This window comes from Passer domesticus, chromosome 20 (genome assembly GCF_036417665.1).
Source record: "Passer domesticus isolate bPasDom1 chromosome 20, bPasDom1.hap1, whole genome shotgun sequence".
NCBI lineage: Eukaryota > Metazoa > Chordata > Aves > Passeriformes > Passeridae > Passer > Passer domesticus.
Window position 1 is genome coordinate 2,099,572 of NC_087493.1, and position 25,535 is coordinate 2,125,106.

General features: G+C 63.7%; 4 protein-coding genes across 9 annotated transcripts in view; 1 reads left to right on the top strand and 3 right to left on the bottom strand.

Annotated features, from left to right (window-relative positions):
* Positions 1-2,631: 2,631 nt before the first annotated feature.
* Positions 2,632-15,191, bottom strand: CEP131 (centrosomal protein 131). 4 transcript variants are annotated; one of them, XM_064395171.1, is made up of 27 exons: positions 14,997-15,191; positions 13,459-13,651; positions 12,542-12,627; positions 11,658-11,772; positions 11,438-11,556; positions 11,220-11,333; positions 10,955-11,125; positions 10,649-10,766; positions 9,807-9,923; positions 9,000-9,168; positions 8,787-8,887; positions 8,490-8,672; positions 7,972-8,166; positions 7,720-7,857; positions 7,321-7,446; positions 7,127-7,243; positions 6,241-6,270; positions 5,735-5,837; positions 5,305-5,506; positions 4,970-5,077; positions 4,748-4,865; positions 4,538-4,612; positions 4,314-4,456; positions 3,873-4,050; positions 3,641-3,783; positions 2,950-3,010; positions 2,632-2,852 (listed from the first exon to the last, which is right to left on the bottom strand). In XM_064395171.1, exons 2-27 carry the CDS (start codon positions 13,627-13,629, stop codon positions 2,784-2,786), a joined length of 3,270 nt encoding a protein of 1,089 aa, XP_064251241.1. In that variant the 5' UTR covers positions 13,630-13,651; positions 14,997-15,191; the 3' UTR covers positions 2,632-2,783. The 4 variants fall into 4 exon arrangements, with proteins under 4 accessions (XP_064251241.1, XP_064251242.1, XP_064251243.1 ...); XM_064395172.1 differs by having other exon boundaries at positions 7,972-8,163; positions 14,997-15,190; XM_064395173.1 differs by lacking the exon at positions 6,241-6,270 and having other exon boundaries at positions 14,997-15,190.
* Positions 15,192-15,581: 390 nt separating this feature from the next.
* TEPSIN (TEPSIN adaptor related protein complex 4 accessory protein) lies at positions 15,582-19,417 on the bottom strand. Of its 3 annotated transcripts, none has more exons than XM_064395177.1 (13): positions 19,313-19,417; positions 19,047-19,119; positions 18,719-18,810; positions 18,534-18,594; positions 18,321-18,388; positions 18,153-18,228; positions 18,000-18,071; positions 17,631-17,831; positions 17,378-17,549; positions 17,023-17,139; positions 16,812-16,890; positions 16,599-16,733; positions 15,582-16,363 (listed from the first exon to the last, which is right to left on the bottom strand). In XM_064395177.1, exons 1-13 carry the CDS (start codon positions 19,352-19,354, stop codon positions 15,932-15,934), a joined length of 1,620 nt encoding a protein of 539 aa, XP_064251247.1. In that variant the 5' UTR covers positions 19,355-19,417; the 3' UTR covers positions 15,582-15,931. The 3 variants fall into 3 exon arrangements, with proteins under 3 accessions (XP_064251247.1, XP_064251246.1, XP_064251245.1); XM_064395176.1 differs by having other exon boundaries at positions 17,023-17,136; positions 18,534-18,627; positions 19,313-19,414; XM_064395175.1 differs by having other exon boundaries at positions 18,534-18,627; positions 19,313-19,413.
* A 205-nt stretch (positions 19,418-19,622) lies between these two features.
* Positions 19,623-20,263, top strand: NDUFAF8 (NADH:ubiquinone oxidoreductase complex assembly factor 8). Its single transcript, XM_064395178.1, has 3 exons — positions 19,623-19,777; positions 19,859-19,969; positions 20,055-20,263. The coding sequence occupies exons 1-3, from the start codon at positions 19,697-19,699 to the stop codon at positions 20,073-20,075; spliced, it is 213 nt and encodes a 70-aa protein (XP_064251248.1). The 5' UTR covers positions 19,623-19,696; the 3' UTR covers positions 20,076-20,263.
* Positions 20,264-20,290: 27 nt separating this feature from the next.
* The window catches only part of SLC38A10 (solute carrier family 38 member 10), a 31,399-nt gene continuing 26,154 nt past the window's right edge, over positions 20,291-25,535 (bottom strand). Inside the window, exons 11-15 of the mRNA XM_064395179.1 lie at positions 25,227-25,394; positions 24,497-24,946; positions 23,892-23,975; positions 23,104-23,283; positions 20,291-22,855 (exon numbers count right to left, since the gene is read on the bottom strand). Coding sequence (XP_064251249.1) covers positions 21,759-22,855; positions 23,104-23,283; positions 23,892-23,975; positions 24,497-24,946; positions 25,227-25,394 — 1,979 coding nt within the window. The 3' untranslated portion in view covers positions 20,291-21,758. The remainder of the gene's footprint in view (positions 22,856-23,103; positions 23,284-23,891; positions 23,976-24,496; positions 24,947-25,226; positions 25,395-25,535) is intronic.

A 25,535-nucleotide genomic window follows, 5' to 3' on the forward strand; every position in this document is an offset into this window, starting at 1 on the left:
TACAGGCCTGGAAAAATTACCGGCTGCTGGGAGAATAAACACGTTGGAGCCAGTTTCTCCCTTCTCCCCTGCCTCCGCATTTCTCTGCTCTGGAGCAGCTCTGTCCCACAGGACCCCCAGCCCCTCTGCCAGGGTAGCAGGTGACTGCTGATGCCCATCACTCATTTTGGAGACCCCCATTGGGGTGCAGCTCATGGGCACCCCATTGCTCCCATTGTCCCTCCCACACTGGGTCCCTGGTCCTTTCTGGATGTGCAAATGGCCTTGACCCCACATGTGGGACACCCTGAGCTCCTCCGTGAGCCTTCCTGGGCCTCAGAGCAGCTGAACACAGGTGGCACCAACCTGGTACAGTCACATTCACCTGGTGCAGCAGCACGTGGAGTCTTTGGTGCCATTGGTGCCCTCTGGACCAGCCATGGTCCCGTGGGACTGGGTGGCCTCTTGCCACCAGGGTGGTTTTCAGGGCCAGCCTCGCTCCCTGTGGGGCTGAGCTGGCACTGGCTGAGCCACAGCCAGCTGGGATGGGGTGGGCAGCTGTGCTGAGCCCTCACCAGGCACCCACCCACCCACACCGGGCACCCACTGGACCCAGCTGCCCCCAGCATCCCGAGCACACTCAGCTGGCCCCAGAGTGGGGGGCACAAGGACGAGCTGAGGCCTTCCTGGCACTGGGAAGAGGCAGGGGGGCTTCGGTGAGTGGGAGGGGATAAAATCACCCCATGTTGTGTTGGGGGTGGCAGTCCCAGTGCTCAGTGTCTCTTCCCTCCTGTGTCTGGGAGAGGGTGGGATGGGGAGGAAAATGAGGGTGAGGATGGGATGAGAAAGGATGGGATGAGAATTAGGACTGAGGGGGATGGAATTGAGGATGAGATAGGAAAGAAGACAAGGACAGAGATGCACTGGGGATGACACTGGCATAGGGATGGGTGAGTGGGATGAGAAAGGAGCGTGTGCCTGCCCAGCCCTGCATGCCACCCTGCCCTCCTTGGGAAGACCTGGAATCCCCAGCTCAGCTGGGACACCAAGCACAGCAGCCCCATGCCCCAGCACCCTCCGTGCCCAGGTGACAGCCCCGTGGCCCATTAGACACAGCCAGGAGGGTTGAGCTGTCGTGGCCACCCAAACCCACCACCCGCCCTGTGTCCCCTGCCGCTTGTCCTGCTCCCCACCAGATTTCCAACGTGGTTGTCAAAAGGAAAAACCCGGAGGAGAATGGAGGCCCGAAGCCTCAGGGAGGCCCTGAGGTCGGGGCTAAGGAAAAACCCGGAGGAGAATGGAGGCCCGAAGCCTCAGGGAGGTCGGGGCTGTGCCAGCGCTGGCCCAGCCCCGGCAGAGGCGCGGGGTGGCACCGCTGCCCTGGCATCCCCTCCCGGCCGGGGCAGCGCCGCTGCCGCCGCCCCAATTAGCAGGGGAGATTACAGATCTTTCCCCAGGGAGATTACCCTGCTCGGATCCTGCCACTTGCCCGGCTTCCCGGCTGATTTGTCTGGGGCTGCGGCTAATCCCCTCCCGGGCAGACACCAGATTGAGCGGCGATCCCCGCGCGGCGGCTGCCAAAAGCCCCGGTGCTCCCGACCTCCCTCCCGGCCCGGGCGGCCAGCGGGTTCCCTCACGGGGAGCTGGGCAGAGCCCGGCTCGGCAGGGACAGGGACGGGGACAGGGACACGGAGGTGCCACGCGGCCGCCGGTCCCGCGGGACCCCCGGGGTGCGGGCGGGGGGCGCCGGCGCAGGCACGGGCAGCCAGCCGGGGAAAATCCGCATCCCCGTTATGCAACGGCGCTGATTTATTCATGCCTGAACCGGGCACTGGCCTAGAAATTAGCCCGGGCGATGCCGGGGAGGGGCCGGGCACTCCCCGGGCCCCGTGGGCGGGTGTTCACCCCACAGCGGCGATGCCGGGGGGCTCGGGGGTACACCGCAGCCACAGGGCTGGGCACAGGCACAGGAGCCCCTGGCCGGGCAGTGGGTGGGCTCAGCCCCTTCTCCCAGGGCACATTCCCGGCCGCTGGCTCGGGGGGCACGCAGGGAGGCTGGGCAGGGCGGGGGTCGGAAGCGGCGCTCAGGAAACTCCTTGGAAAAGAAACAACAGCGGAACAAACGCCGTGCCCGGCCTTTCCCGGCACGCGGAATGAGCTGTCCAGCCTGGCACAGCGGGGAGAGGGGAACCGGGATGGCACTGTGGCCTGTGCAGGACCCGGCCACCCTCTGTGTCCCTGCCCCGTCAGCGACCAGCAGGACGGATGGGGAACACCAGGGACTGTGCTGAGAAAACATCTGCCGGCCCCGCTCCGAGCCCGGCCCGGGGGAGGGACCAGTGCAACCCCGGCCGAGAGGAAACAGATGCCACCGGCCCAGCCCAGGCATTTCCCCCCTGTCAGGGGCTGTTGAGGAAGCTGCAGGTAGCAGAGGCTGTGGGATCACATCCTGCCCTGGCTCTGCCTCCCTGTATCCTGCTGGATATTTCAGTTTAGAACAGGCCCCAAGGTGTAGATTGGGGTGCTGGGCACCCTCAGAGCAAAGGGAGGGTCTTGGGATGTAGGAATGGGGCTGGGAAGGTGGGAGAGGACACAGACCTCGTGGAAGAGCCACTCGTGCTCTGGCACTGACAAGTATAGAAACAGTTGTAGAAACCAGCAGAGATTTATTATCAGAACAAAACTCCCAACCATCTAAAGGCCAGCAGGTGTCCCAGCACGGCCAGGGCATGGGACAGGCTGTGGAGAAGAGGGAGGAGGGAGGGGAGGCGGAGCTCCACTCCCTGCCCGGCAGGACAGGACGGTCACTCCGCAGCCAGCTGCCGCTGCCGCTGCAGCAGCGATTCCAGCAGGCTGGCTCTCTGCACGGCCGCCTGCCACAGGGGACAGCACAGGGCACAGCACAGGGCACAGGGAGCTCGCAGTGCTGCCCAGCCACAGCCAGGGCGGGCCCGGGGAGCCCTCACTCACCTCGTACTGCTTCCGCAGGCTGCTCATGCTCTCCTCCTTCCTCAGCACGGCCGCCTTCACCCTGACGTGGACATGGAGGGCTGAGCACCCAAACACGGGGCTGGGCCCTGCCCCGGGGGGAACTGCTGCCCTGGGAGCTCAGCCCCTCTCCCCCAGCCACAACTGGGCTCCAGGTGCCATCACACACTGGCAGCACCTTTATTTCACTGGTGGGTGCTGTGTAGTGTGGACTGACTTGTCTACAGGAAGAAAGGCAGATTAGCTTCCTAAGGTTTAATTATCACAGCATTTTGGGGATGTCCCAGCTGCCCTCAGCCTCTGTGGCTGTGCCCTGAGCCTGGGCACTGCCCCTCTGGACAAGATCACAGGGCTGCAGTCACAGGTATCATGTGTGAGCCACAGAGAGCCCCCAGGAGGTGACAGTGGCCAGGGCTCCTGCCAGGGAGGAACGCAGACAGAGCAGTGCTCCACTGGCCTCTCCTGGCACTCCCGTCCTCCATGCAGGCAGAGGAGCAGCCCTGGGGACACGATGGCACAGAGCAGGCCAGCAGTGACAAGGGACAGAGGATTCAGGGTGGCTGAGCAGCAGTCAGTTCAGACAACTGACTTCTGCCTGGTTTGCCTGAATAGGGCTGGAAACCATTCCCAAGGATGCAGCACTGAGCTCCTGCACCCCGCCTGGGCTCCTCACCTCCTGTGAACCTCCTCCAGCTCCTGGTCCTTCTCCCTCACCAGCCTGTCCAGCTCCAGGTGCTGCCGGGCCCTCAGCTCCGCCATCTCTGCCTTCAGCCGCGTGTTCTCCTCCTCCAACCCCACCAGCCTGTCTGCAAATTCCTGCCACACCACCTCAGTCAGGCCTCTGTGCCCCTGGGACAGCTGGTCCCACACACCCAGGCAGGGCCCTGCCTCTGCTCCCCGCTCACCTTCCGCATGTCCTCCAGCTCCTGCTCCTTGTGCTTCAGCAGGCCCTGCAGCCGCATGCCCTCCCCTTCCAGCTCGGCCAGCCGCCCCTTGAGCTCGCTGCAGCGCTCCTGCAGCTTCCGCTCCGACCGCTCCAGCTCCTGCAGCTCCACCTCGTACTTGTCTCGGATCCTCTTGATCCTGTGGGCAGGAAGGACAGGCAGCCTGGCTCATCCCAGCCCCATTCCTGCTGCAGGAGGGATCAGGACACAGCAGCAAGGGCAGAGCTGCCCCACAAGAGATCCAGGGCTGTTTCCTCAGGTGAGAGGTAAACTTTGTCCCTGTGAGCTGCTCCCTCCTGCACTAACACTGCTCCACAGCTCACTGGAGAGATGCCCAGGGGACAGGGAAAAGGGACCAGCCTCTGGAGGCCCTGGGACCTCCCTCCTCCCTTTCCCCCTCACCTGCTCTCTGCTGCCCTCTCGCACTCCTCCTTGGCCAAGGACGTGTCGGCCTCCAGGCGCTGGATCACCAGCTCGATCTCTTTGTCCCTCTCCTTCCTCATCTCCTCCCGCAGCTCCCGCTCCCGGGACAGCAGCCAGGCTTCCTGCAATGGAGGCAGCAAACGTGGCCTCAAATTCCTCTTAGCCCATGGGTGGCACCTTTGGAGGACAGCTCTTGCCATTACCTCCTTCTTCACGTAGTTGGCCTCCCAGGCCTGCTTCTCCAGCTCCAGCTGGTCCTTCAGCACCTTCAGTTCTGCCTGTGAGGAGAAAACAACAGCTCAGCCCTGGTACCCTCCTGTGCTGGCTGGGAGCAGCTGCTGGGGCTGCCCCTATGGAGTCCAAGGCTTGGTGGTGCCAGCACCAAAAGGGCTGGAGGTGAGGGGGAAGCAGACCTGGTGCCGCCTCTCCTGCTCCTCCTTCTCCTTGCTGTACTCGTCCCGCAGTGCCCGGGTGAGGGCTGAGCTGTTGGCCTCCAGCTGCCGCCGCAGCTCCTCTGCCTCTGCTCGCTGCCTGCACAGACACAGCTCCCAGCATCCACACCAGCCCCTCTTCCCATGGAAATCTGGCCCAGGGAGCCCAGTCCCACAGCTCAGGGCTGCCCCCAGCCTGCCCACCTGGCTGCTTGCTGGCTCAGCCGCTCCTTCTCCTCGGCCACCTCGGCATAGAGCCGGCGCCGCTGCAGCTCCAGTGCCTGCTCCTCCTGCTCCAGCTGCTGCTCACACCTGTGGGACACACACTCCAGGGACGTGCCTTCGAGCACTCGGCCTCCTCTCCACGCCGCCCTTCACGATGCCAGAGGATGCTCCCAGCTCAGCAGCATCGCCCACCTGAGGCCGTGGAGAGAAAGCTCCCCCTGGAGCTGCAAATACTGAGATCCCACCAGCAGCCTGTGCTGGACAGCACCCAGACCTGTGAGCCCCAAGGCAGCGCCGAGCCCAGGGTGACACACCTCTGCCGGGCCCGCTCCCGCTCGCGCTGGCTCTGCTCCTCCTTCTCGCGCTCCAGCAGCCCCCGCAGCTCCTGCGCCTGCCGCCCGTAGTGCAGCGCCGCCCGCTCGTCCGACTGCAGCAGCTCGGCCTCGTGCAGCAGCTTCAGCTGCCGGATGTCCTCGCGGTGCTTGGCCATCAGCTTCTGGATCTCCGGCTCCAGCCCTGGCACAGCGGGAAGGACGGGCACGGCTCGGCCTGGATCCCACCCGGGGCCCCTGGCCGGCTCAAAGGGGCTGGCAGGGAGGGGGGATGAGCACGGAGGGGTTTTCTTGCCCTTGGGATCTGCTCCACCAGAAACAGGGAGCAAACACTGCCCACACCGAGGAGCTGTTCCCACCCTCTCCTGGCACTGCCCCGGCTGCAGCTGCTGCTGAGGGAACCTGCCCATACCTTTCACAGTGATTTCTTTGATCTTTTTGGTTTTCTCCTCAATCCACTTCTCCCGCCGGACTTTCTCAGTTGCACTCATGAGTTCCTTCAGTTTCTTAATCTCCTGTTTGGAAGCAAATGGGAAAACCTCAGAGAGGATGGGAGAGAAAAGCCCTGGGAGCCGGGCTGTTGGGAAGGAAGCTGTGGAGCTGCACATGGATACAGGCACAGCCCTGGCCACGTGTGTTCTTCCAGCCCAGAGAAGTGGCCACACATTTTCCCAGTGCCTCTCCTCTGTCCCCTTGGGAAGGTGCTCACTGCCAAGACATGAGAGCACTGACAGGGAGGGAAGGGGAACTGGGGGCTGCCGAGGGTCCCTGCATGCAGGGCAGCCCATCTGTCCCTGTGTGATGGTGCTTTCCTCTCCAGCCTTCCCTCTCCCTGCCATGGAAAACCCTCTGGCAGGGGCTGGAGCAGGGCACGAGAGCAGAGGGCAAGGCACAAAAGAGAGCAAAGACCACATTTACCTCACAAAAGGGGCCCAAAGTGCGCCAGACCTGGGGAGAAAGAAAGGAGGGGATGGAGAGAGAAGGGGAATGGTGGAGGAGAGGCAAATCCACACAGCCGTGTCTGTGGGAGCCATGGGCAGGAGTTCATGGGGGCGAGGGGAGACAGCACAAGGGACAAGGACAGGGACAAGGCAAGAGACTGGCCAGGAGCCTGTGTGGTTGGAGCCTGCTCCAGAGACCTAGGGCCCCCACGGTCTGGCCAGGCACGACCTCAGCTCCAAAGTCAAGGACAAGCAGGGACTGGGATGGCAGAGCTGGGATGAGCCCAGTGGTGCTGCCCTCCTGCCAGGCCTGGCACTGAGCTGTCTCCATCCACAGGAGAAGCAAAATTGCTCCATGGCATTGGGTTTGTGCCAGCACTGCACCCTGGGCACCCCCAGCCTGGCACAGCTCTGCCTTCAGTGGGATCATGGAATCACAGAATGCTTTGGGTTGGAAGGGGCTTTAAAGCTCATCCAGTTCCACCCCCTGCCATGGCAGGGACACCTTCCACTGTCCCAGGCTGCTCCAAGTCCTGTCCAGCCTGGCCTTGGACACCTGCAGGGATGGGGCAGCCACAGCTTCTCTGGCCAGCTGTGTGGGAAGGGTCTCTCCAAGCAGAGCCTGGGAGCTTACACTGTCCCTTGGTCAGTGCCATGCTCCTGGCCCTGGGCAGCCGAGTACAGGAGACTTTCAGGGAGCCAGAACAGAGCTCTGTGGTGACAGGATCATTCTGTGCACAGAGAACAGCTCCTTGGAGTGTCCAGGTCCCACCAAGGTGGCAGAGACTGTCCTGCTCCAGGCAGAGGCCCCATTTGAGCAAAATCAGCACACACGTGTCCCCCCACCTTCCCTGTCCCCTCACCAGCTCGTGCTGCTCCTGCATCTGGGTGATCTTCTGGCCGTACTTGTGGTCCACTTGTTTCAGCTCTGCCACCACAGCCTCACACTTCTCACTCAGCACCTTCTTGTCATCGAGGAGCTGGGCAGGGCGAGGAGCCAGCATCAGGCAGGTGCAGCCACCTCAGCCTGAGCTTCAGGAGTTGGGATGGGGGCTACCTGGTCGATGAAGGCCAGGTGCCTCTGGATAGCTGCCTCATACTGCTCCCTCTGCAGCCGCAGCTGCTGGCTGAGCTCCTTCTCGGTCTGTTTGACGTGTCGGTCGGTCAGCTCCCGCTGCTGGGTCTGGGGGTCAACCAGCCACGACATGGAAATCACCATCAGGCCAGGGAAACGAGGGACAGGGCTAAAGCAAAGCCCTGGTGCTCCTATCTCCCACCCCTGTCAGCAGGAACACCCAGCCCCCAGGACAGAGGAGAAGGGAGCTCAGCCCAGGTGCCAGTTAGATGATCTTTAAGGTCCCCTCCAACCCAAACAATTCCATGATTCTGGAAAATCAAGGGACAGTCCTGATCATGTGCTTCATAGCCCCAAGAACCACGTGTGAGGCTGACACACCAGAGCAGTCTGCAGCAGGCTGATGGCTCTCTTCTTCTCCTCCACTTCCAGCTTCAGCCTCATCATGGAGCTTGTCACCTCCGTGGCAACCGCCGACACCTGCTCCACGTGAGCCAGCTCCTCTTCCAAAAGGAAACTCTGCCACAGCAGGGAAAACGTGATGAAAAGGTGGTGGAACCACCTGGAATGAGGACAGGGAGACGGGGGAAGATTCCCACCAGGAATGGATTCCCACACCACAGATGGACTCACCTCCCGCTGCGTGGCTGAGGCAGCTGACCTGGGCCTCTCCTGCTCCGACTTCTCCATCTCATCCAGGAAACTGATGATGCTTTGGAGCTTGGCCTCTGAGAGCAGAGCCCCGTCCTCGGGGACCCCTGGAGGGTGGTTCAGCTTCCCAAACTTCTCCAGGTTATCAGCAGTCAGGGAGTTGGAGCTGGGCTCCTGCTGGGAATTCACCGTGGTGAATGAGCACCCAGGGGAAGGCTCAGGAGAAGAGGTGCTGGCTTGTCTCCATCACTGGAGCCCAGTAACCAGCCTGATTCTCTGGGCTAAACCCTGTCCCACCACCAGCCTTTGCAGGGCTTGCTGTGCCTTGCAAACATCCAAGCCCTCAATGCTTGCATGAGCACCTCCACACCCCTCCATCTCCTCCTCCAATTTCTTCCATCACCCACTCCAAGCTCCTCCACCACCTTCCCTGGCAGTGCCCGGCTGTTTCTCAGCAGGCAGCCCAAGGATGGACACAGCAGTCTCATCCCCCAGCTCACCCTGTCCATCCAGGCATATCTGTCCTTCTTGAGGAGCTTGGGTGGGGGCAGCAGCTCTGGCTCCTCCTCCAGCAGCCGGAGCGTGTCCAGCAGCTCGTTGAGCGTGACCTTGGATGGAGCCCTGCTGCCAGCAGCCACTGCTGTCTCCAGGTCCTCGTTACCTGTCTCCCTGGAGCTCACATCCTAAGGGAGAAGATGAGAGAATGAGAGAGTTTTCTGGCTCTCCCCAGAAGCCAGCAAAGGCCTGATGCCAGAGCAGCTGCTGCCAGGGTCCCCAGGAGGCACAGCCACACCCACCTGCAGTTTGTCCTCTGCCCCAGGGTCCTGCAAGGGCACAGAGCCAAGAGCTCCCAGGCTGCTTCCTTCCAGCTCCGCGGCTGCCGAGGGGGAGTTGGCCTCTGCAGGAAGCAGGCTGTCCTCAGGTCCTGCCCCCAGGCAGCCCCTGGGAAGCAGCTCCTCAGAGCAAACCCCTCCCTCCCAAAGCTCTGGGGACACACCAGAGGGACTCACCGGCGTTGTTGGCTTTGCTGAGGCTGCCAGCTGGGCTGGCATTCCTGGCTGAGGCAGGTTTGGCACCAGGCTTCTTCTTGGGCACCCTCTTGCTCTCCTTCACCAGCACCTGCTCTTCTGCCGAGCGCTTTGTCTCCGAGGCCTTTTGGGCCCTTTTCTGCTGCAGCTCCTGCAGGGACAGAGGAGCCATCGACGTCCTGAAGCTTTGGGAAGGCACAAGCCTGTGTCTGCAAGGCTGTGGTAGTGTTTTTGCATCCTCCAGCTGCTCACTGATGTGTCTCCTCCAACCCCCTCCCTCGATAGAACATGTTTCCAATTAGGGCAAAGAAAATTTGGGGTTTTAAACATCCCCAGCTTTACTGCCAAATCCTGCAGCCTGTGCCAACCCCATCTGCACCACCAGCTGCAAGAGCAGGGTGACAATGACGTGTTGCTTCCTGCCAAGGGACATGGAGTGGCACTCGGCCCTCTCCAGAGGGACCCTGCTCCTGAGGAGGGTCCCACTCCCAGGGCACGCACATCCTTGGCCATTCCACTGGGCTTGGTGACCATGTAGAGACAGGGTCATTCCATTTTCCTGAGAACTACACAGAAACCAGTGCTGTCTCCACAAGCTCAGAATGAGCTGCCAAGGCCTGGCAGGAGCACAGCAGGAAACTGCTCTGTGGCACATCCATCTCCGGAGGGAGCACTCCATTCCCAGGGCTGGCTCTGGTCCTGCCCCACGCCAAGGCTCTGCAGATGCAGAGAGGCCTCTTGCTGGATGATGCCAGCAGACGGTGTCACACAGGCCTGGCCCTGCCCTACCTGGATGGCAGTGTGCCGGGCCAGGCGTGCCTTCTCCTCTCGGATCTTGCGGCGCTCCTCGTCCTTCCTCTCCTGCAAATCCAGGATATTCCCCTCCTCCATCCGTTGCTGCCTTTCCTTCCAGACAGGAGGGTCAAAAATGTTACTGAGGGTTCTCCAGCACCCACACCTGGGTCACCCCACATCCAGGCTTTCCATCCTCTCCTCTGTGCAGGTGAGGAGCCCTCAGCACAGCTCCACTTTGGAGCAGCTCATTTTCTTCAGATCCTCAGGGCAATTATTATTATTATTACTACTATTATTATTATTATAATATCATCATCTGGGTCTGCAACCACCGAGGAGACAAGGCTTAAAAATAGACTCACACGCAAGAGCAACAGAGCTTTTCATTACTGGGATAAATAATTGAACACAAGGAAACACAAATAGCTGCAAAACCTCGTCACTCTAACAAGGCACCTCATTAGGGATTCATGAGGATGAGCCAAGATGGGGCATCCCTTCTCTGGCCAGGAGTGTGGCCCAGAGAGTGGCAATTCAGACTTTAGCTGCTACTGCCAGGCTCTGACTGCTCCCAGTCAGGGGCTGGGGGAACTGGAGCCGTGTGGTGCTGAGCCTCAGCTCCTGCTGGAACCCAGCCCGGGCTAATCCTGCACACAGCCAGCACAGCTCTGAGGGAACGGGACCCTCCCCTGCTCTCTGGACCACGGCTGGATGCAAAGCCAGAGCCCCCTCGACTCTCACAGCACAGATCTGGGCATTAAAGGGACCCCAGCCGAGTGGCCAGCAGGACATGGGTGTCGGGTGGTCTGGGCTACAGAGCAGGGGACAGAACCAACCTCCCTCTTGGCAGCCATCAGGCGTCCCAGAGCCGCAGCCGCCGTCCTGTGCCGCTGCGAGTGCCGCCGGTACCAGCGCTGGATGGTGACAGCAGCCATGTTCACCTGCTGGATGAACCTGTGGGGACAGCGAGGCAGGTCAGCACAGCCCCAGGGCAGCAGAGCACACACGGCTTCCCCACAGCACCGGGAGCTGCAGATGCACTGAGAGCAGCCTTTCCCCAGTGTGAAATGCCACAGGAGAAGAACAAGCTCCCCTGGAGCTCCTCACACCTTCTGGCGCTGTCCTCCTACTCCTTCCCTCACCTCTCAGCCTCCTCCTCGGTCACCTCCCTCCTCCGGGGAACGCTGTTGCTGCTGCTGCTGCTGCTGTTGTTGTTGTGGGTCATGATGTTGTTGCTGGAAAAATTCTTCTGAGACTTCACAAGGCTGCTGCTGCCTTCCCCCTCCTCGTTCGAGGCCGCTTTGACGACATTGCTGGGACAGAAGATGAAGCCACTCAGCCCCATCCTGTGACACACACAACCCCGGGGCCAGCCCAGCTGCAGAGCCAGGACACCCCCACACTCACTTGAGGGAACTGGGAGCCTGGTTGGAGCTCTTGGGAGCAGGGCCCTTCTCAGCAGTGGAGTAGTTGTTGTGCACCATGGTGGTGACGCAGTTGCCCATTGCGCCCTTGTTGCTCCTTGTGTGGGGAGAGCAGGAGTGTCAGAAACAGCAGCTTCCCCCCTCCAGGTGTTTTCTCCATGCACTTACACCCACTCTCCCCCTCAGGACGCTCTGTCCTACCTGTTGTTGGCAGTGAAGTTGGCAGCCAGGAGCACTGTGGCTTCCTTCCTCCTCATGCCCGCGGGCGGCTCGAGGCCGTGGGAGCCAGAGGGGCCCGGGAACACCCGGGGCTGGTCATCCTGCCAGGGAGCCAGCAGGGATAAGGACACCAAACCCACCTCCTCAAACACCACCAAAGCACAGCCCTGGCCCACCCACTCCCACAGCCTGCTGTCCTCACCAAGATATTCCATGTGGTTTTCTTCTCCGGGGAGGTTTTGCTCAGAGCTGCCAGTTTCTTCCTTCCTATTGGGTCACCCTCAAAGAAGGCCAGGAAGTCTCCTGTCTGCTCCGAGCTTCATCCACACCCAGGGAAGGCAGAGAGGAGAGAACAGAGATAACTGTGGGACAACTCACAGCCACAGGACATGCTCTGGCTATGTAGGGCATTTGGAAACTCCAGTGTGACATGGGAGAAAGGGGCTGGAGAATTGTTACATGACCACAAAATCACCAATTATTTCTTTTTACACAGAACTTTGGGTTCCAGGCTGGTGTGTGGTGAGAGGGATAGCACAAAGCAACAGGAGAATGGAAATTCCCAACTCAGAGGGCACTGGGAACAAAGAACTTTTGTCTCCTCACACAGCCCAGCTATGGCCTGGAGGGTCCATGAGGGCTGTTGGAATCACATGGAATGTTTTTTGTCACAGCCACAGAAATACCCTCCATTTCCCCAAACAGAAATTCTTCCCTGTGATGGTGGAGAGGCCTTGGCACAGGTTGCCCACAGAATCTGGGCAATACTGACACAGAAGTGTCCCAGGCCAGATGGGATGGGGCTTAGAGCAGCCTGATCTTGTGGAAGGTGATCCTGCATGGGACTTTAAGGTCAGGCCATTCAGTATCTTATGGAACCCTAAACAAGGGACCTCCTCTTCAAAAAAATAACCCAAGTGCCAGACTTTGGTTTTCCAGGGCCAGGCTTTAACTCCTGAAGTGCATGACAGAGCTCAGGGTATTTTGGAAAGGCTCCTGTTCCCCGCCAGGACCAGGGAGGTTGGACACAGGGCTGAGGTGTCCCCCAGTGCCACCCAGAGGACAGAGGGACACAGGGAGCTGTACCTGCGCGAGCTGTTCACCCGCTGGTTCACCTGGGTGGTGCTGTTGGACCTGCGCAGGTTGTTCATGGCCCGGGGTCCCGCATCTTCCTGTGGGGAGCAGGGATCAATCCAGCAGCCATGCTGAGGGGGAGCACAGCCAGGCTCCCCAGCCTCTCAGCCAGTGGAACACGGAGTTCCCACTACCCCCGGGCTGCCAAGCCCCCCTTGAGACAATGACACCTCGCTCAGGCACTGCTGAGCCAGCAGGAACACGTTCCTCAGCTCTGGGAACAAGGGCGTGGGAATGCTGCCAAGGGATTACTCAGCACGGAGCACAGGCTGAATGCTGCTGGGTCCTGGCAGAGCCCAGCAAGCACCTGGGGCTCGCTGCCTCTGTGGAACCCCCACTCAGGAGCCCCTGGTGTGGCAGGAACAGGGGGTGCTCCATGAGGGGCAGGCTGGGCCCGACACCCCAGCAGGAGACACCAGGAAACTGGGAGTTTCCAGATGGGAATTGGCACAGGGAGGTGAAGGGCAAGGAAGCGAAAAGAGGGAATCCTGATGCTTGCTCTTCTGCACCCAGCAGAGAGCAGCAATTGCCAAGGGTGATGCCAGAACAAAGCCAGGCTGGTGCTGGGGGAACCCAGCAAGAGGGACATGGCCATGCCTGGAGCCATCCCATATTCCAGGCACAGGAGGGGAAGGACAGGGGCTCACCAGGGTGACAGGGACATGGCTGTGCCTGGAGCCATCCCATATTCCAGGCACAGGAGGGAAGGACAGGGGCTCACCAGGGTGACAGGGACATGGCCGTGCCTGGAGCCATGCCACACGCCAGGCATGGGAGGGAAGGACAGGGGCTCACCAGGGTGACAGGGACATGGCTGTGCCTGGAGCCATCCCATATTCCAGGCAGAGGAGGGAAGGACAGGGGCTCACCGGGGCGTTCCTCTTGGCCTTGCCATCCGCAGCCACGGACACGGAGCGCGCCATGAGCTTGGCGGGAGAGGCGCTGCCGGGGCGCCGCGACACCGGCGCCGGGAGCCCCGTCAGGATCAGCTCTGCCACGTCAGAGCTCTGCACGGAGCAGCAGCTCCGCGTGCTCTTCATGCTGCAGCGGCAGGAAGGAGCCCTGGAAGCACAGCAGGGAGAGGGGAAGGCATGGAGCAGCCAGCCTGGAACCAGGCAAACACCGGCACTCAGAGCTGGCACTGCTCCCCAGCAGGACAAACCCCCACACTGCCACATGGCAAATGAGCCAAGCACAGCCCTGGAGAGGCTCCAGGAGAGCTCCTCACTGCTTTCACCCAACCCTATGGCTGTCCATGAGCTGCTGTCACATTTATGGGCTGGGATTCCAGCCGAGGACTAAAGGGAGGGAAAAGCCCTGCTGCCCATCCCAAGCTGCCTCACTGCACACAGCCACGGCTGCCAGAGGATCACACACAGCCAGAACAGCCCCATCTGTGCAGGCTGGAGGTCCAGCTCACCCCACACCCCACACGGGGCTGGGATGCTGAAGAACCACCTGAGCAGCTCAGGGATCTTCCCCCTGCCAAGAGTTCCTTCAGAAGTGCCTGTGCCCTCTCAGGGGGCACAGAAACAGCTGGGTGCCTTTTCCCCTCTGCATCCTCCCAGCCCCAGTGCTGACCCAGCAAAAGACCAGACTACTTTATCTCTTTATTACCCACACTGTCCCTAAGCCCTCTTCCCTGGCAGCCCTGGCCTCCCCTCCCAGGGCTCCACCACAGCCCTTGGCAATGCCTGGGGAAACAAACGGCTCTCATGGAAACCGCTGGGCTCACGGCAGGAGAGCAGGCTCAGGAGCCCAGGCCAGCACAGCCCCCAGGGCCCCCAGCCCCTCAAAGCTCAGACCCCCCAGCCCCCCATGGCCCCAAGCCCTCCAGCCCCATTATGACCCAGAGCAAAGCCCTGGCCTGAAGCTCCCAAACCCCCGAGCCCCTCAGGATCACCCAGGTCCCACACCCATCCCTCTAAGCTCCCAGAACTCCCCAAACTCCCCCCTCCCAAGGCACAGGACCCCAGCCACAGGTCCAAGCCCAAGGCCCCGGTTCCCGGGTGCCCCCCGGCCCTCCCAGCACACCCATCCGCGGCTCCCAAGCCCCCCAAACCCCTGACCCCCACCAAGAGCCACAGCGCACCCAACCCCAAGCCCCTCATGGCCCCCAAGCCCCAGACCCCTCCCCAGGACGCCCAGCAAACCCAGCCCAAGCCCCCCGCCCATATCCCCAGGCCCCCAGACCCCTCAGAATCCCCGCAGGGCCCCAGCCCAGACCCCAAGCCCCCAGCCCCCAACCCCTCCTGAGCACAGTACGGGCCCCACGCACCCACACGCGGGTGAGACCCCCGCGCCCCGGGGGCGGTGCCGAGCGCGAGGCCGGGCCCCGCTCCCCGTGCAGCGCGCCCCGCTCCCCCGGAGCCCCCTCAGCCGCCATTAGACGCCCCCAGCCCCTCACCTACGGCCGCGCTCCGGACACAGCCACTGGGCGGGGCTGCCGGCCAGCAGCCAATGGGAAGGGAGGAGAGGGCGGGGAGAAGAGACGCGATTGGCTGAGGCGGAGGAAGGGGGCGGGAGTAAGGAGGGATGGATGAGGAGGCGTGGCTTGCATCGGGGGAGGGGCTTAGAAGGAGCGAACCAATGGGACGAGAGTATTGAGATGGGTGTGGCTTTGAGGGCGGGGCTTCCCAGGTGGGCGGGGTCCCCGCGGGGTTTTTGGGGGGAAAATGGGGATTTTGGGGACCCGAGAGGGGGACTGGGCTGCTAGGGGGCTGTGAGGAATATGGGGGAGTCATGGCGCTATGGGGGGGCAGGGTGGGGAGGGGGCACTATGGGTCAGGGGGGCTCATGGGATTATTGGGGGCCATGGGAAAATGTGGAGCTATTGGGGGCTCTGGGGCAGGGGTGAGCTGTGAGGAAGAGGGGGAACCATGGGGTTACCGGGGGGCTGTGGCATGGGGGAGAGCATCGGAGAGCTGTGGGGCTGTAGGAAAATGGGGCCACGGGCCAGGCTCCATCAGCGGCGCAGGAAGAAGTCACACGCTCCCAGACCCGAGTGGGGTTTATTGGTGGGTCCCGGCCCCGTGGGGACGGCACCTTCTCCCACCCCACAGAGCCCAGCCTGCAGCTGGGGCCACCCAAGAGCACCCATGGCCATGCTGGGGGCCCCAAGGCCCCCCCAGCTCAGTCCCAGCATGTCCCACACCCCTGTCCAGCTCAGAGGAGCACGGAGCCGTGCCCCTGTGCCTGCCCCGGCACGCCCCAGCCAGCGAGGGGGACACTGTCACCTGATGGAAGCCCTGTGGCCACTTCAGCCCGTGCCCCGAGGCACCAGGACACACAGGCCCCGCAGGGAGGGGGCAGAGCCCCGCAGCCCCCGGGGCCCCACAGCAGCTACATGTTGAGGAAGGGGAAGGCCGAGGGCTGCAGGGTGCCCTCCGTGTCCGTGCCCCCGTCCTGGGGCTCCACCGGCGGCGAGCGCGGCCGGAGCGCCGTGCCGGGACGGGCCACCAGCTCCATGCCGGCGAACAGGGACAGCCCGGGGGCCGCCGTGTCCCCCGCCAGCCTGCTGCCCCCGCCCTGCCCGCAGGGACAGGCTGGCACCGCGGCCCCGGGCTGCCCGGGGGGCTCCGATGCCACCCCCGGCTCCTCGGCGGCGGCCGCGGGGGTCGGGGCCGGGCTCAGCGGGGTCAGGAAGGTCCCGCCGGGCACGGCCGGGATGTCCATGAGCAGGTCCCCAGCCGAGCCCGCCGAGGGGGCCGAGGGTGGGCGTGGGGCCCGCGGGGAGGGCTGGGCCCGGCACAGGGCCTCGAACTGCCGCAGCATCTGGGACAGGGGAGGGCACCGTGAGAGCGGCATCGGCACGGGGCTCGGCCTGCCACCTCCTGCCAGGCACAGGGACTGCCCCAGTGTCCCCTCCCGGGGCTCAGGGGGAGCATCACCCCGCCCTGGGAGAGGCAGCCAAACCAGCCCTCCTTGAGCCACTCCCAAAGGCTGTGTGCCCCCAGGGGCTGGCAAACCCGTGCCAAGGGACTGGGCACAGGCATGTCCCCAGAGTCACCTTTGTTGCTCGGTTGGCCACAGGCCCAGGGCTGCCCTGGCTGAGGTGCTGCAGGCGCTGCTGGGTCACGGCAAAGATCTGCTCTGGGGACAGCAGGTCGGAGCAGCCGAGGGCAGAGATGGCACACATGGACCTCTGTGGGAGAGGGCAGCTGAGCCTGGCAGGCCCCCAAACGCCCCCCAGCCCTCCCAGGGGAGCCCTGAGCTCACTGACCATGCGGACGCTGTCACTGGGATCCTCCAGCGCCCGGCCCAGCAGCTCCAGCACCACCTCACAGTTCAGGAGCCCACACCTGCACAGGGACGGGGGTCAGTCACCTGCAGCCCCTTCCCATCCCACAGTCCAGGCCTGGGCAGCCAGGGAAGGGCTCAGGTTGCCCCAGAAGCCCCCCCAGCCCCAGGGAGCACCCGCCTCTGACACTCACTCCTTGAGGAAATGCTGAGCTTCCTCCCTGGTGAGGAAGACCCTGGCCCCGCGCGTCAGTGCCGACACCAGGCTCAGCTCCCTGCGGCAGTCACCCGGGCTGTCAGCATCCACCCTGCTGGGGACACACCTCGTGAGGACAGCAGCCACCTGCTTACCCCTCCTGGGGTCCCTGCACACCCCTGGCACACAGGGCCCCCCACCCTGGGCAGCTCTGCCCGCCCAGGGCCGGCAGGACGAACACCCCTGGGGGAGCACAGCCAGCAGTGCCGGGGCACTCTGGATCCCTGGTGTGGGAAGCCAGGGCAGCGCTGCTGGGACGGTGCCAGGGCAGGGGAGCCCCGGGCCCCTCTCACCCGTCGGGCCCGTGGCTCAGCTCCCGGCTGGCCCCGGAGCGGCTGTCGCTGCCGGATTTGCTGCCCGAGTCCGAGGCGCGGCTCCGCTCGTGGCCCTGCGAGGATTCCCGGGAGCTGTGCCCGCTGTCGGCCTCCTCCCAGCCGCCCCCGGGCAGCCCCGGCTGGTGGCTCACTGCAGGGACAGCGCTGCTGAGCTGGGGTCCCCAAACCCCCAGGACGGTGGGGACCCCCAGACTCCCCGGGCAGGACCCACCTCGGGACGCGCGCGGCGCGGGAGGGCTCGGGGGCGGCGGGGCCGGGCTGCTGGCGGGGGATGGAGCTCGGACGGGCTCGTAGGTGTCCTCAGGGAGGTCCCCACGGAGCTGCCGGGGCCCCCCCGGTGCCGGGAGCACGGCCTGGGCCACGGCCTCGGCTGCCCGCTGGAGGCTGCTCAGCAGGGCCTCTCCTGTGGAAGCTGCGAGGCTGGGATGTTGGGAGCACCCCGGGAGCCCAGCCCCACGGGATCACCCCAGCTCCAGGCTGGCAGAGGGGCTGAGGGAGCTCTGGGAGCTCAGAGTAACCCCACGGCCCTGCCCCAGCTCCCAGCAGGAAAGGAGCCAGTGAGGGCCCGGCCAGGACTCACCGGAGCCGCTCTTGTCGCTGCTGAAGCCGAAGCCCTGCAGGGAGCCACAGGGGCTGGGGCTGGAGCCCATCCCTGGGGAGGCACAGGGGATGTCAGGGGGGCACAGGCACTGGGGCTCCCCTTTCCTGCCGTGTCCCTGTGCCCTGAGCTCACCGGCGGGGGCCGGAGGCCGGCCGGGCGCCAGCGGCTGCGGCAGCGGCGCATCCGAGAACAGAATGCTGGCCAGGTCCTGTGGGATGGACACACACACACACACAGAGGAGTGCTGGCAGTGCTGGGAGCCCCAGAGCCCCCCGAACATCCCTGTCCCTCAGCACCCACCTGTGCGGCTGCCCGCACCTTCTGGTTCAGGCTGTTGCCGTGGAGGGGGTCTGGGGGCCCGGAGAACACTGCAGACACACAGTGGAGGGTGAGGGGTGCTCCCAGGTGGGGCAGGACCCTGCTCCCGGCTCAGCCCCGGCAGCAGGAGCCCTTCTGGGCTCTCCAGCCCCCCGCGGGGCTGTTGCTGCTGTGCCTGTCCCCCCAGGCCGTCACCTGCAGCCTCCCGGATGAAGCTGGCGTTCCTCTTCAGCTGCAGCACAAACTGGGGCGAGCCCTGCGAGCAGGTGTGCAGCAGGATCTTCAGCACCTGCCTCGGGGCACAGGGACAGGTCACAGCTGCCCTCCCTGGAGCGGGGGGTCCCATCCCATCCCCCCCAGTGCCCCCAGCACGGACCCACCTTCAACTTGACGTGGCAGGAGCTGCTCTGCAGCCGTGTGAGGAGATGCTCCAGCAGGCACTGGCTGCTGCCGGGGGACTCGTGGGAGATCTCTAGGGACGGGTTAGGGATCCAGCCAGGTGAGGAGCAGCAGCAGCAGCCCCCGAGGGCCAGGAATTCAGCCCCTCCACAGGCTCCCAGCCAGGGCCCGCAGTCCCGCGGCTGCCCCTCCCAGCCCCGCGGGCCTCCAAAGCCCACCAGGGTCTGGAGCAGCCCCGGGGAGCTCCCCCGGCCCCGGGACCCCCTCCCCGTCCCGGGGAACCCCCTCCCCGTGCCCCCCGAAGGATACTGGCGATCTCCTCGAACAGGTACCCGGGGCACGGGGTGTCGTCGTCGGCCGTGCCCCGCAGCAACACCGGCAGCTGGAGGAGGAGGGGGCGGGTGAGAGGGAGCGGATCCGCCCCGGCCCCCGGCCCCGGGGCAGGCCCGGCCCGCTCAGGGCTGCGTGAGGCCGCTGCGGAGGCGAGTGCGGGGATGCAGCGATGACGTCGTGAGCGAGCAGTGACGTCACGCCCCGGCAGCCCCCCCCGCACCCCCAAAAGCCCCGGCCCGTACCCGGCTCAGGAAACTCAGCCGGTCCCGCAGCGGCGCCGCCATGACACTGCCCGCACCGGCCCTGCCCGCTCCCTCGGCGGCCTCAGGGAACCGCCCCCCGGAAGCTGCTTTCCACCAATGAGAGAGAGAAGCTCTGCCGCTCAACCAATCATCGGTGAGGGAGGGCGGGGCTCCAGGCGGAAGAACCTCATGAGGTTGACGCCTGAAGGAGGCGGGAAGTAAACAACCGGCATTTCAACCAATCAGAGCCGTCCGCGCCGAATGACAAACCAGAGGGGCGTGGCTTGTGGCGGTCCCTCCCAATAGGAGAGCGCGGTGCGTGACGAGCGGGGCGGGCAGCCAATCGCGGCCGCGCGGGCATGGCGGCGCCCGTGCGGTGAGGCGATGTCGGGGCGCGGAGTGTGGCAGCGGGCGCGGGCGCGGCTGCGGCGCTTCCCGGCGGCGCTGGCGGCCTGCGGGGACCAGGTGGGGCCGGGGAGGCACCGGGGCCGCTCGGGGGCGGCGGGTCCCGGTGCTCCCCCGCTCCCGTGCCCTGTGTTCCCGCAGGCCGCGGCCTACGGGCGGTGCGTGGCGGCGGCGGCGGCGGGCCCGGCGGAGCTGCGGCGGGACGCGTGCCTGGAGGAGTTCCGGGCGCTGCGCGAGTGCTTCGCCCGCGCGGTACGGCCCGGCCCCGGTGCCCGGCCCCTCCCGGTGCCGGCGGAGGGCGGCGGCCTCGGCCCGTCCTGACCGCGGCTCGTTGCAGGCAAAGGCGACGCCGAAGTGACCCCGGAGCCCCGCCCGGAGGCGCTCGTGGGGAACGGAGCCCTCTCAAAGCACCGCTTTGGCCTCCAATGACGGAACCCCCCGAGCCGGAGCTGCCCACCCGCTCCCGGCCCGGAGGAGGCGCAGCCCCGGGCTGGGTGAGGGTCACAGATCTACTTTAATTTATTAAAAAAAGAATTGAGATCAGAATGCTTCAGCTTATTTTATTGATGGGCTCGGCCCGCGCTCCGGGCTCTCCGTGCCAGCGTTCCACCCGCCCCGGGGGAGCCGGTCCCGGCGGGACAAGGCAGCTGCCAGCCCGGCCCGGGGTGCCCACGCCATTCCCAGGAGCAGGAATGATGCCAGGAGCATCTTTGGTCCCTTCTGTTCACACAGAGAACAACAAACAGGCGGATCCCCTCCCCGGGGCAGCCCTGGAGCTGCTCCAGAGCCGGCCCTGCCTCCCGGCCCTGCTGCTTGTGCTTGGACAGCGTTCATGGAGAAGCTCGTTGGGTTCGGGGGGTTTAAGGCCACAGTGTTCCCGGGGCTCTTCCCAAAGGACTCCCCAGGTCGCTCCCTGTCCCTCTGGGTTGTGACACCCCGGGAGCACCAGGCAGGGACAGTCCCACCCCGTCCCAGCTCCCACTGGACACAGACTCGAGGTCGCCAAAGACAGTTGGAGGTCGGGATATAAAACCCACCACAGTGATGAGGTCTGAGGGCTCCAGGCTGGGAATTCTCAGCCGGTCTGGGAGAGCTTTGGGATTGAATTCCGTACATTCGCAGGTCAGGGTGTAAAAACACAAAACCCAAAAAAACCCAAGGGATGAATCACTGGGAGCCTGAAACAACACAGAGCTCTGGGGAAGCTCCTCCCTTCCTCACTCACCAAACAAATTCCCAGAGGTGGAGCAGGGACCTGTCTGGATCAGAACAGGGCTGGGGGAGGCTGGGAAGAGCACAGGGAACACAGGCAGAGGGAGGTGGAGCCCCTGGATCCACCCGGCTCTGCCACGCTTTCTCCCAGACCACTCACCTCTGGCAGAAGAATCAAGCTGGCTTGGGGGGAAGTTGAGCTTCTTAATGCACTTTTGAGAGGGGAAGTGGAGCTGGAGAGCACAGAGAGGAGCACCCAGGGAGGGCAGCGGGGCAGAGCTCTGTGTGACCCTGGTGTGTGGCCAAGGAACCCCATCCCTGGGAGAGAGGCAGCACAACAGGAGCTGTGCCCAGTTAAGGCAGCGTTTCTACTAAATGAGGTTCCTAAACCACCACTGTGGCCCAAACAAAGGCGGCTCTGCTCGCAGCCCAGCACTGGAGCTGCCTCTGCTGCTCCTCAGCTCACGGCTTCTCTGGGTGAAGCCCTTCCCGAGGTGTGGGTGGATCCCAGGTCCCCTCGGCACAGCGGGGCCATGGAGCCCCTTCCTGCTTCTGAGAGGAGTTGGGACATGGTTGGAGAAGGCAATTGGATGTGAATGAGATGCTGGAAAAGGTCCTCAGAGCAGCAGCCTGGCAGGGAGCCGAGGTGGATGGCAGCTCTGGAAGGCAGGGGACAGCAGGAATGTCACTTCCAGTGCCACCATCTCCTCGGCCGCCCGCAGGCACACGCTGGGGGTGCTGCTGAAGATCCTGTGGATCCCAGCACTGCGTCCAGCAAAGTGCAGCTGGCTCAGCTCTCTCCAGGCTCGGTGAGGCCGAGCCGTCGCCGTCAGGGGCTCCTGTCCTGTGTCACCTGCTGGATGTGGCGGCTGCGCGCCAGGTGCTGCGCGCCCTCGGCCACCCGGCTCAGCCGCGTCTCCAGCGCGCTCCGCAGGTCGTTCACCTTCACGTCGGGAAGGGGGTTCAGCCCGATCAGGACCCCCCCCGCTCCTGCTGCAGCCGCCCCCTCCTCCCCACCCTCCTCCTCCTGCTCGGGAGGCAGCAGGTCGCGTCTCCTGCGGCGCAGGTCCAGGCCCCCCTGCAGCTTCAGCTCCCGGTTGGGTTTCACGTCGCGCTCCGGATCCCTGGGGGCGGCCGCTCCGTCCTCAGACTTCCCTGCTGGAGCATCCTGAGGGGCGCCGTTGGAGGGACCCCCACGGCCCTGCCGGGCCCCCGGCTCCTCCCGGGGCTCCTCCTCCTTCCCGTGCCCGCGGGCGGGCGGGTCCCGCTGCCGCCCGCCCGCTCCCTCGGCCTGCGCCCCTCTCTGCCGCTCCCTCTCCCGGGGGTGCTGCTCCCTCACTGCCACATTCCTGTTACTGGAAGAGTCCGGCACCGCTGCCAGCTCCTTGGGCTCCACCTGACTCAGAGTTTTGGCTTTAAGGTCTGTTCCTGAGTCTCTTTCCAAACTCTTTCCTGCTACTCCCTGAACTTTGGCAGCCCCCGGCTGTTCTCTTTGGATGGGAGCTGTAGCTGCTTCCACGGGTTTCAGGAAATTCTTCTTCTGGTGGACATCTCTTCCAGCTTTGGCTTCACGTTCTCCTCCCAAATCCTCTGCCAAGGCCTTTTTCTCCAGGTGGTTTCTGGCTGCTGGAACACGCTGGCCATCCCCGTGGAGGGGATCCCGGTTCTCCACGGGATTCTTAACAGCTCTGTCATTCTCTTGCAGCGGCACCTTCCGCTCCTTGGGAGCAGCCACAGGAATGTCACGCCTCTGCCCAGCCTCTTCCAGCTTGCCCACCGTGTCCCTGTGCTGCTTGGTGGAATCAGGGTGCTGCTGGCCTGGCTGCTCCCTGCTCAGCACCTTCCCAGCCATGTCTCCCTTGGCTCCGAGGCCCTCGTCCTCCCTGCTCCTGGAGAGGGGCACGGCAGGCTCCAGCTGTGCTTCTGCTGCAGGAAAACACCCACATGGAAAAGGATTTCTCAGGACATTCCCTTCTGCCACCACATCCTGTGAGACACGAGATGAGGCCGCACGGGAGGCAGAGCAGAGCTGTGGGTTATCCCTACAGCCATGGCTGTGCTAGTGGACTTTGCCATGTGCCAAAGGAGCTCACATCTCTCCCCGTTTGATTTTAGAGTTGCTCTGAGCTGTGAGCACCCTCTGGAGGGGTCCTGCTCCCTGGCCACGTCCTTACCTGGCTTTGGCTTCTCCTCTGCCCCCTCCTCCTGCCGCTGCTGGTGGATCTCCTTGTGCTGCTCCTCGATCACTGCCAGCAGCTTTGCCTGCTGGTCCAGGAGCTGCTTGTGCTGCACCTGCTGCTCCTTGATCACCTGAAGCAGCACGTTGTGGTCCAGCAGTTTTGCTGGCCCTGCTTCTGGAAAAGGGGAAAAAGACAGAGAAAGTAAAATCCCTGTTACCCAAAGCCCTCAGAAATCATGTCAGCTCTGGATGGGCTGCAAGGGCTCTCCTTGGCAGGAAGATCTGACTCCACAAACCCTGCCAGGAGAGAGGGAAGGAAGCTGGAAGAGGACAGGAGGAGAGCAAGGGACCTGCACACAAGCCCAAGCTCAGGCTCCAACCTCCCCTTGTCAGGCAGAGGTTGGAGGGAGGAGCTCAGCCTGAGGAAGGGCTTTGCAGCTTTGATGCCCCAAGGACAGAGCAGCAGGGCCTTGAGGGGAAGGAGCTTTTCCCTGTGATGTGTTCAGGTGTCCCCATGTGCCCCTGCCCACGCCCCTCCCGCCGTGCTGCCAGAGCAGTTTCAGTCCTGCCTCCCTCTTCCCAGGGCTCCAACACCAGGGAGCAGCTGTGCCCAGGTGCCAGCATGACTCAGGTCCCCAAGTGGCCCTGCCAGGTGTGCCAGAGATGGGACAGGCACCACCTGATGCTATGCAGGGGCTGTGGCCTCAAGGCACCATCCTCCCTCAGAGAGGGATCTGGGGAGATCCAGACCTGTCCCCGCACACCCCGGGGACACACACTCACCCCCTGCCTTCTCCTGCTTCTCCTCAGTGTTCTGGTTCTCCAGCAGTTCTGCTCTCTCCGGGAGGGGCAGCTCCTGCTTCTCACCTGCAAAGGAAGACAGAGCTTTGCTGTCAGTGCAGATGTTCCCTAAAACGCCTCCGCGCCGTCCCGGCTCCGTTTGCATCCAACCCGACGGCTGCGAGGGAAGTAATAAACCCAATATTTAACAATCCCGCGCCTGGTGGCAGCGAGCCAGCACTAACTACCTCGGCCAATTAACATGCAAGAACAGCTCTAACTGGCTTTTAGACGGGCACTTGGCAATGTGTTCCCTGTCAAGATCTCCCGGCTCCGTGTCCCCGGTGATTTGGGAGCCGTGCAGGAACAGCACGGCACCTGACATTTTGGCGGGTGGCGAACAACTGTTTGACAGCTCTTGCAGTAGCTGTCAAAGCCACCAGATTCCTCCCTTCCCGCAGCAGCTGCCGGAGGGGCTGTGCTCACTCACGTGCTCCACTTGTGGAGTTAAAAGGAAGCACCAGGATGGAGACGGGAATGACCAAATTGTCCCACCTCCAGTGGCCCAGAAGAGCTTGCTCAGATGAGCTGTCGTGAAAGGAGCTTACCAGGGTCTGCTTCCTTCTCCACGGACTTTGCAGCCTCCTCTGCTTTCCTGGGGAGCTGGAGCTGTGACAGGTCCTGCTTAGCAGCCTCGGCAGTGTCACCATCCAGCACGGCCGCCTGTGCCTTGGCTTCCCCTGGCTGCAGCTCCTTGTAGGGCGGCCTTGCCCCCTGCTGCACCGCTGCCTCCGGGGCCTTCTCCAGGTTTGGGACGGGCCCACCGGTCCCTCCCCGTGGCTGGTTCTCAGCAACCACTTCCTTCCCTTGTTTAGGGCCCAGTGCCTCCTTCTGGGGCTTCAGCCTAGCTGGCTCCTCCAGCAGACGGTCGTTGGCTGCTCCGGGAGCCACTTTGTTCTCGCTGGATTCCTCCCGCTCCCGCCCCATGTCCACGACCACCTCATCATGTGGGACTGGGGGCTCGTGGCGATGAGCCTCCCCCACGGGCACAGCAATCCCTGGGGGGACAGGCAGGGTCAGAGGCAGCAGGTTCCCAGTATACCCAGTACTCCCAGTACACCCAGCTCCATGCCCTGTCCAGCCCTGACTTCTCTCCCTCATCTGGAGGCCACGTTCCCAAAACGCATCCAGAGCATCAAACACTAAATCACCTTCAATCCACCAATACCACCACGGAGCTGCACTGAGGGGAGGGTAAGGAGGAGAGTTCAGCATCTCTGTCTCAGAGTCCCACAACATACACACAGCCCCAGCTCCCTTTCCCAGGATCACCTTTACCTTGATCAGGACGGTCCAGCTGCACTTTCTCTTCCACCTTTCCTCTCTCCTCCTCCCTCTTGGGCACCTGCACGGGCACCTTGATCTGTGGCTGCTCCATCTCCTCCTTCTCAGGCACTTTGGGTTTATCACGGTCATCCTCGGGCTCCTCCACCACCGGGTGCTGCTCTGCAAACACAGGATGGGGACAGGGATGAGGAGTGTGATCTGGGAATTGCTGTGTCTGTCCCAGTCCCCTTCACCCACCCAGCCCAGCTGCTGATTTCCCTGCAGCCTCAGCACCGTGGGGCTGGGGGAGATTTTGTTCTG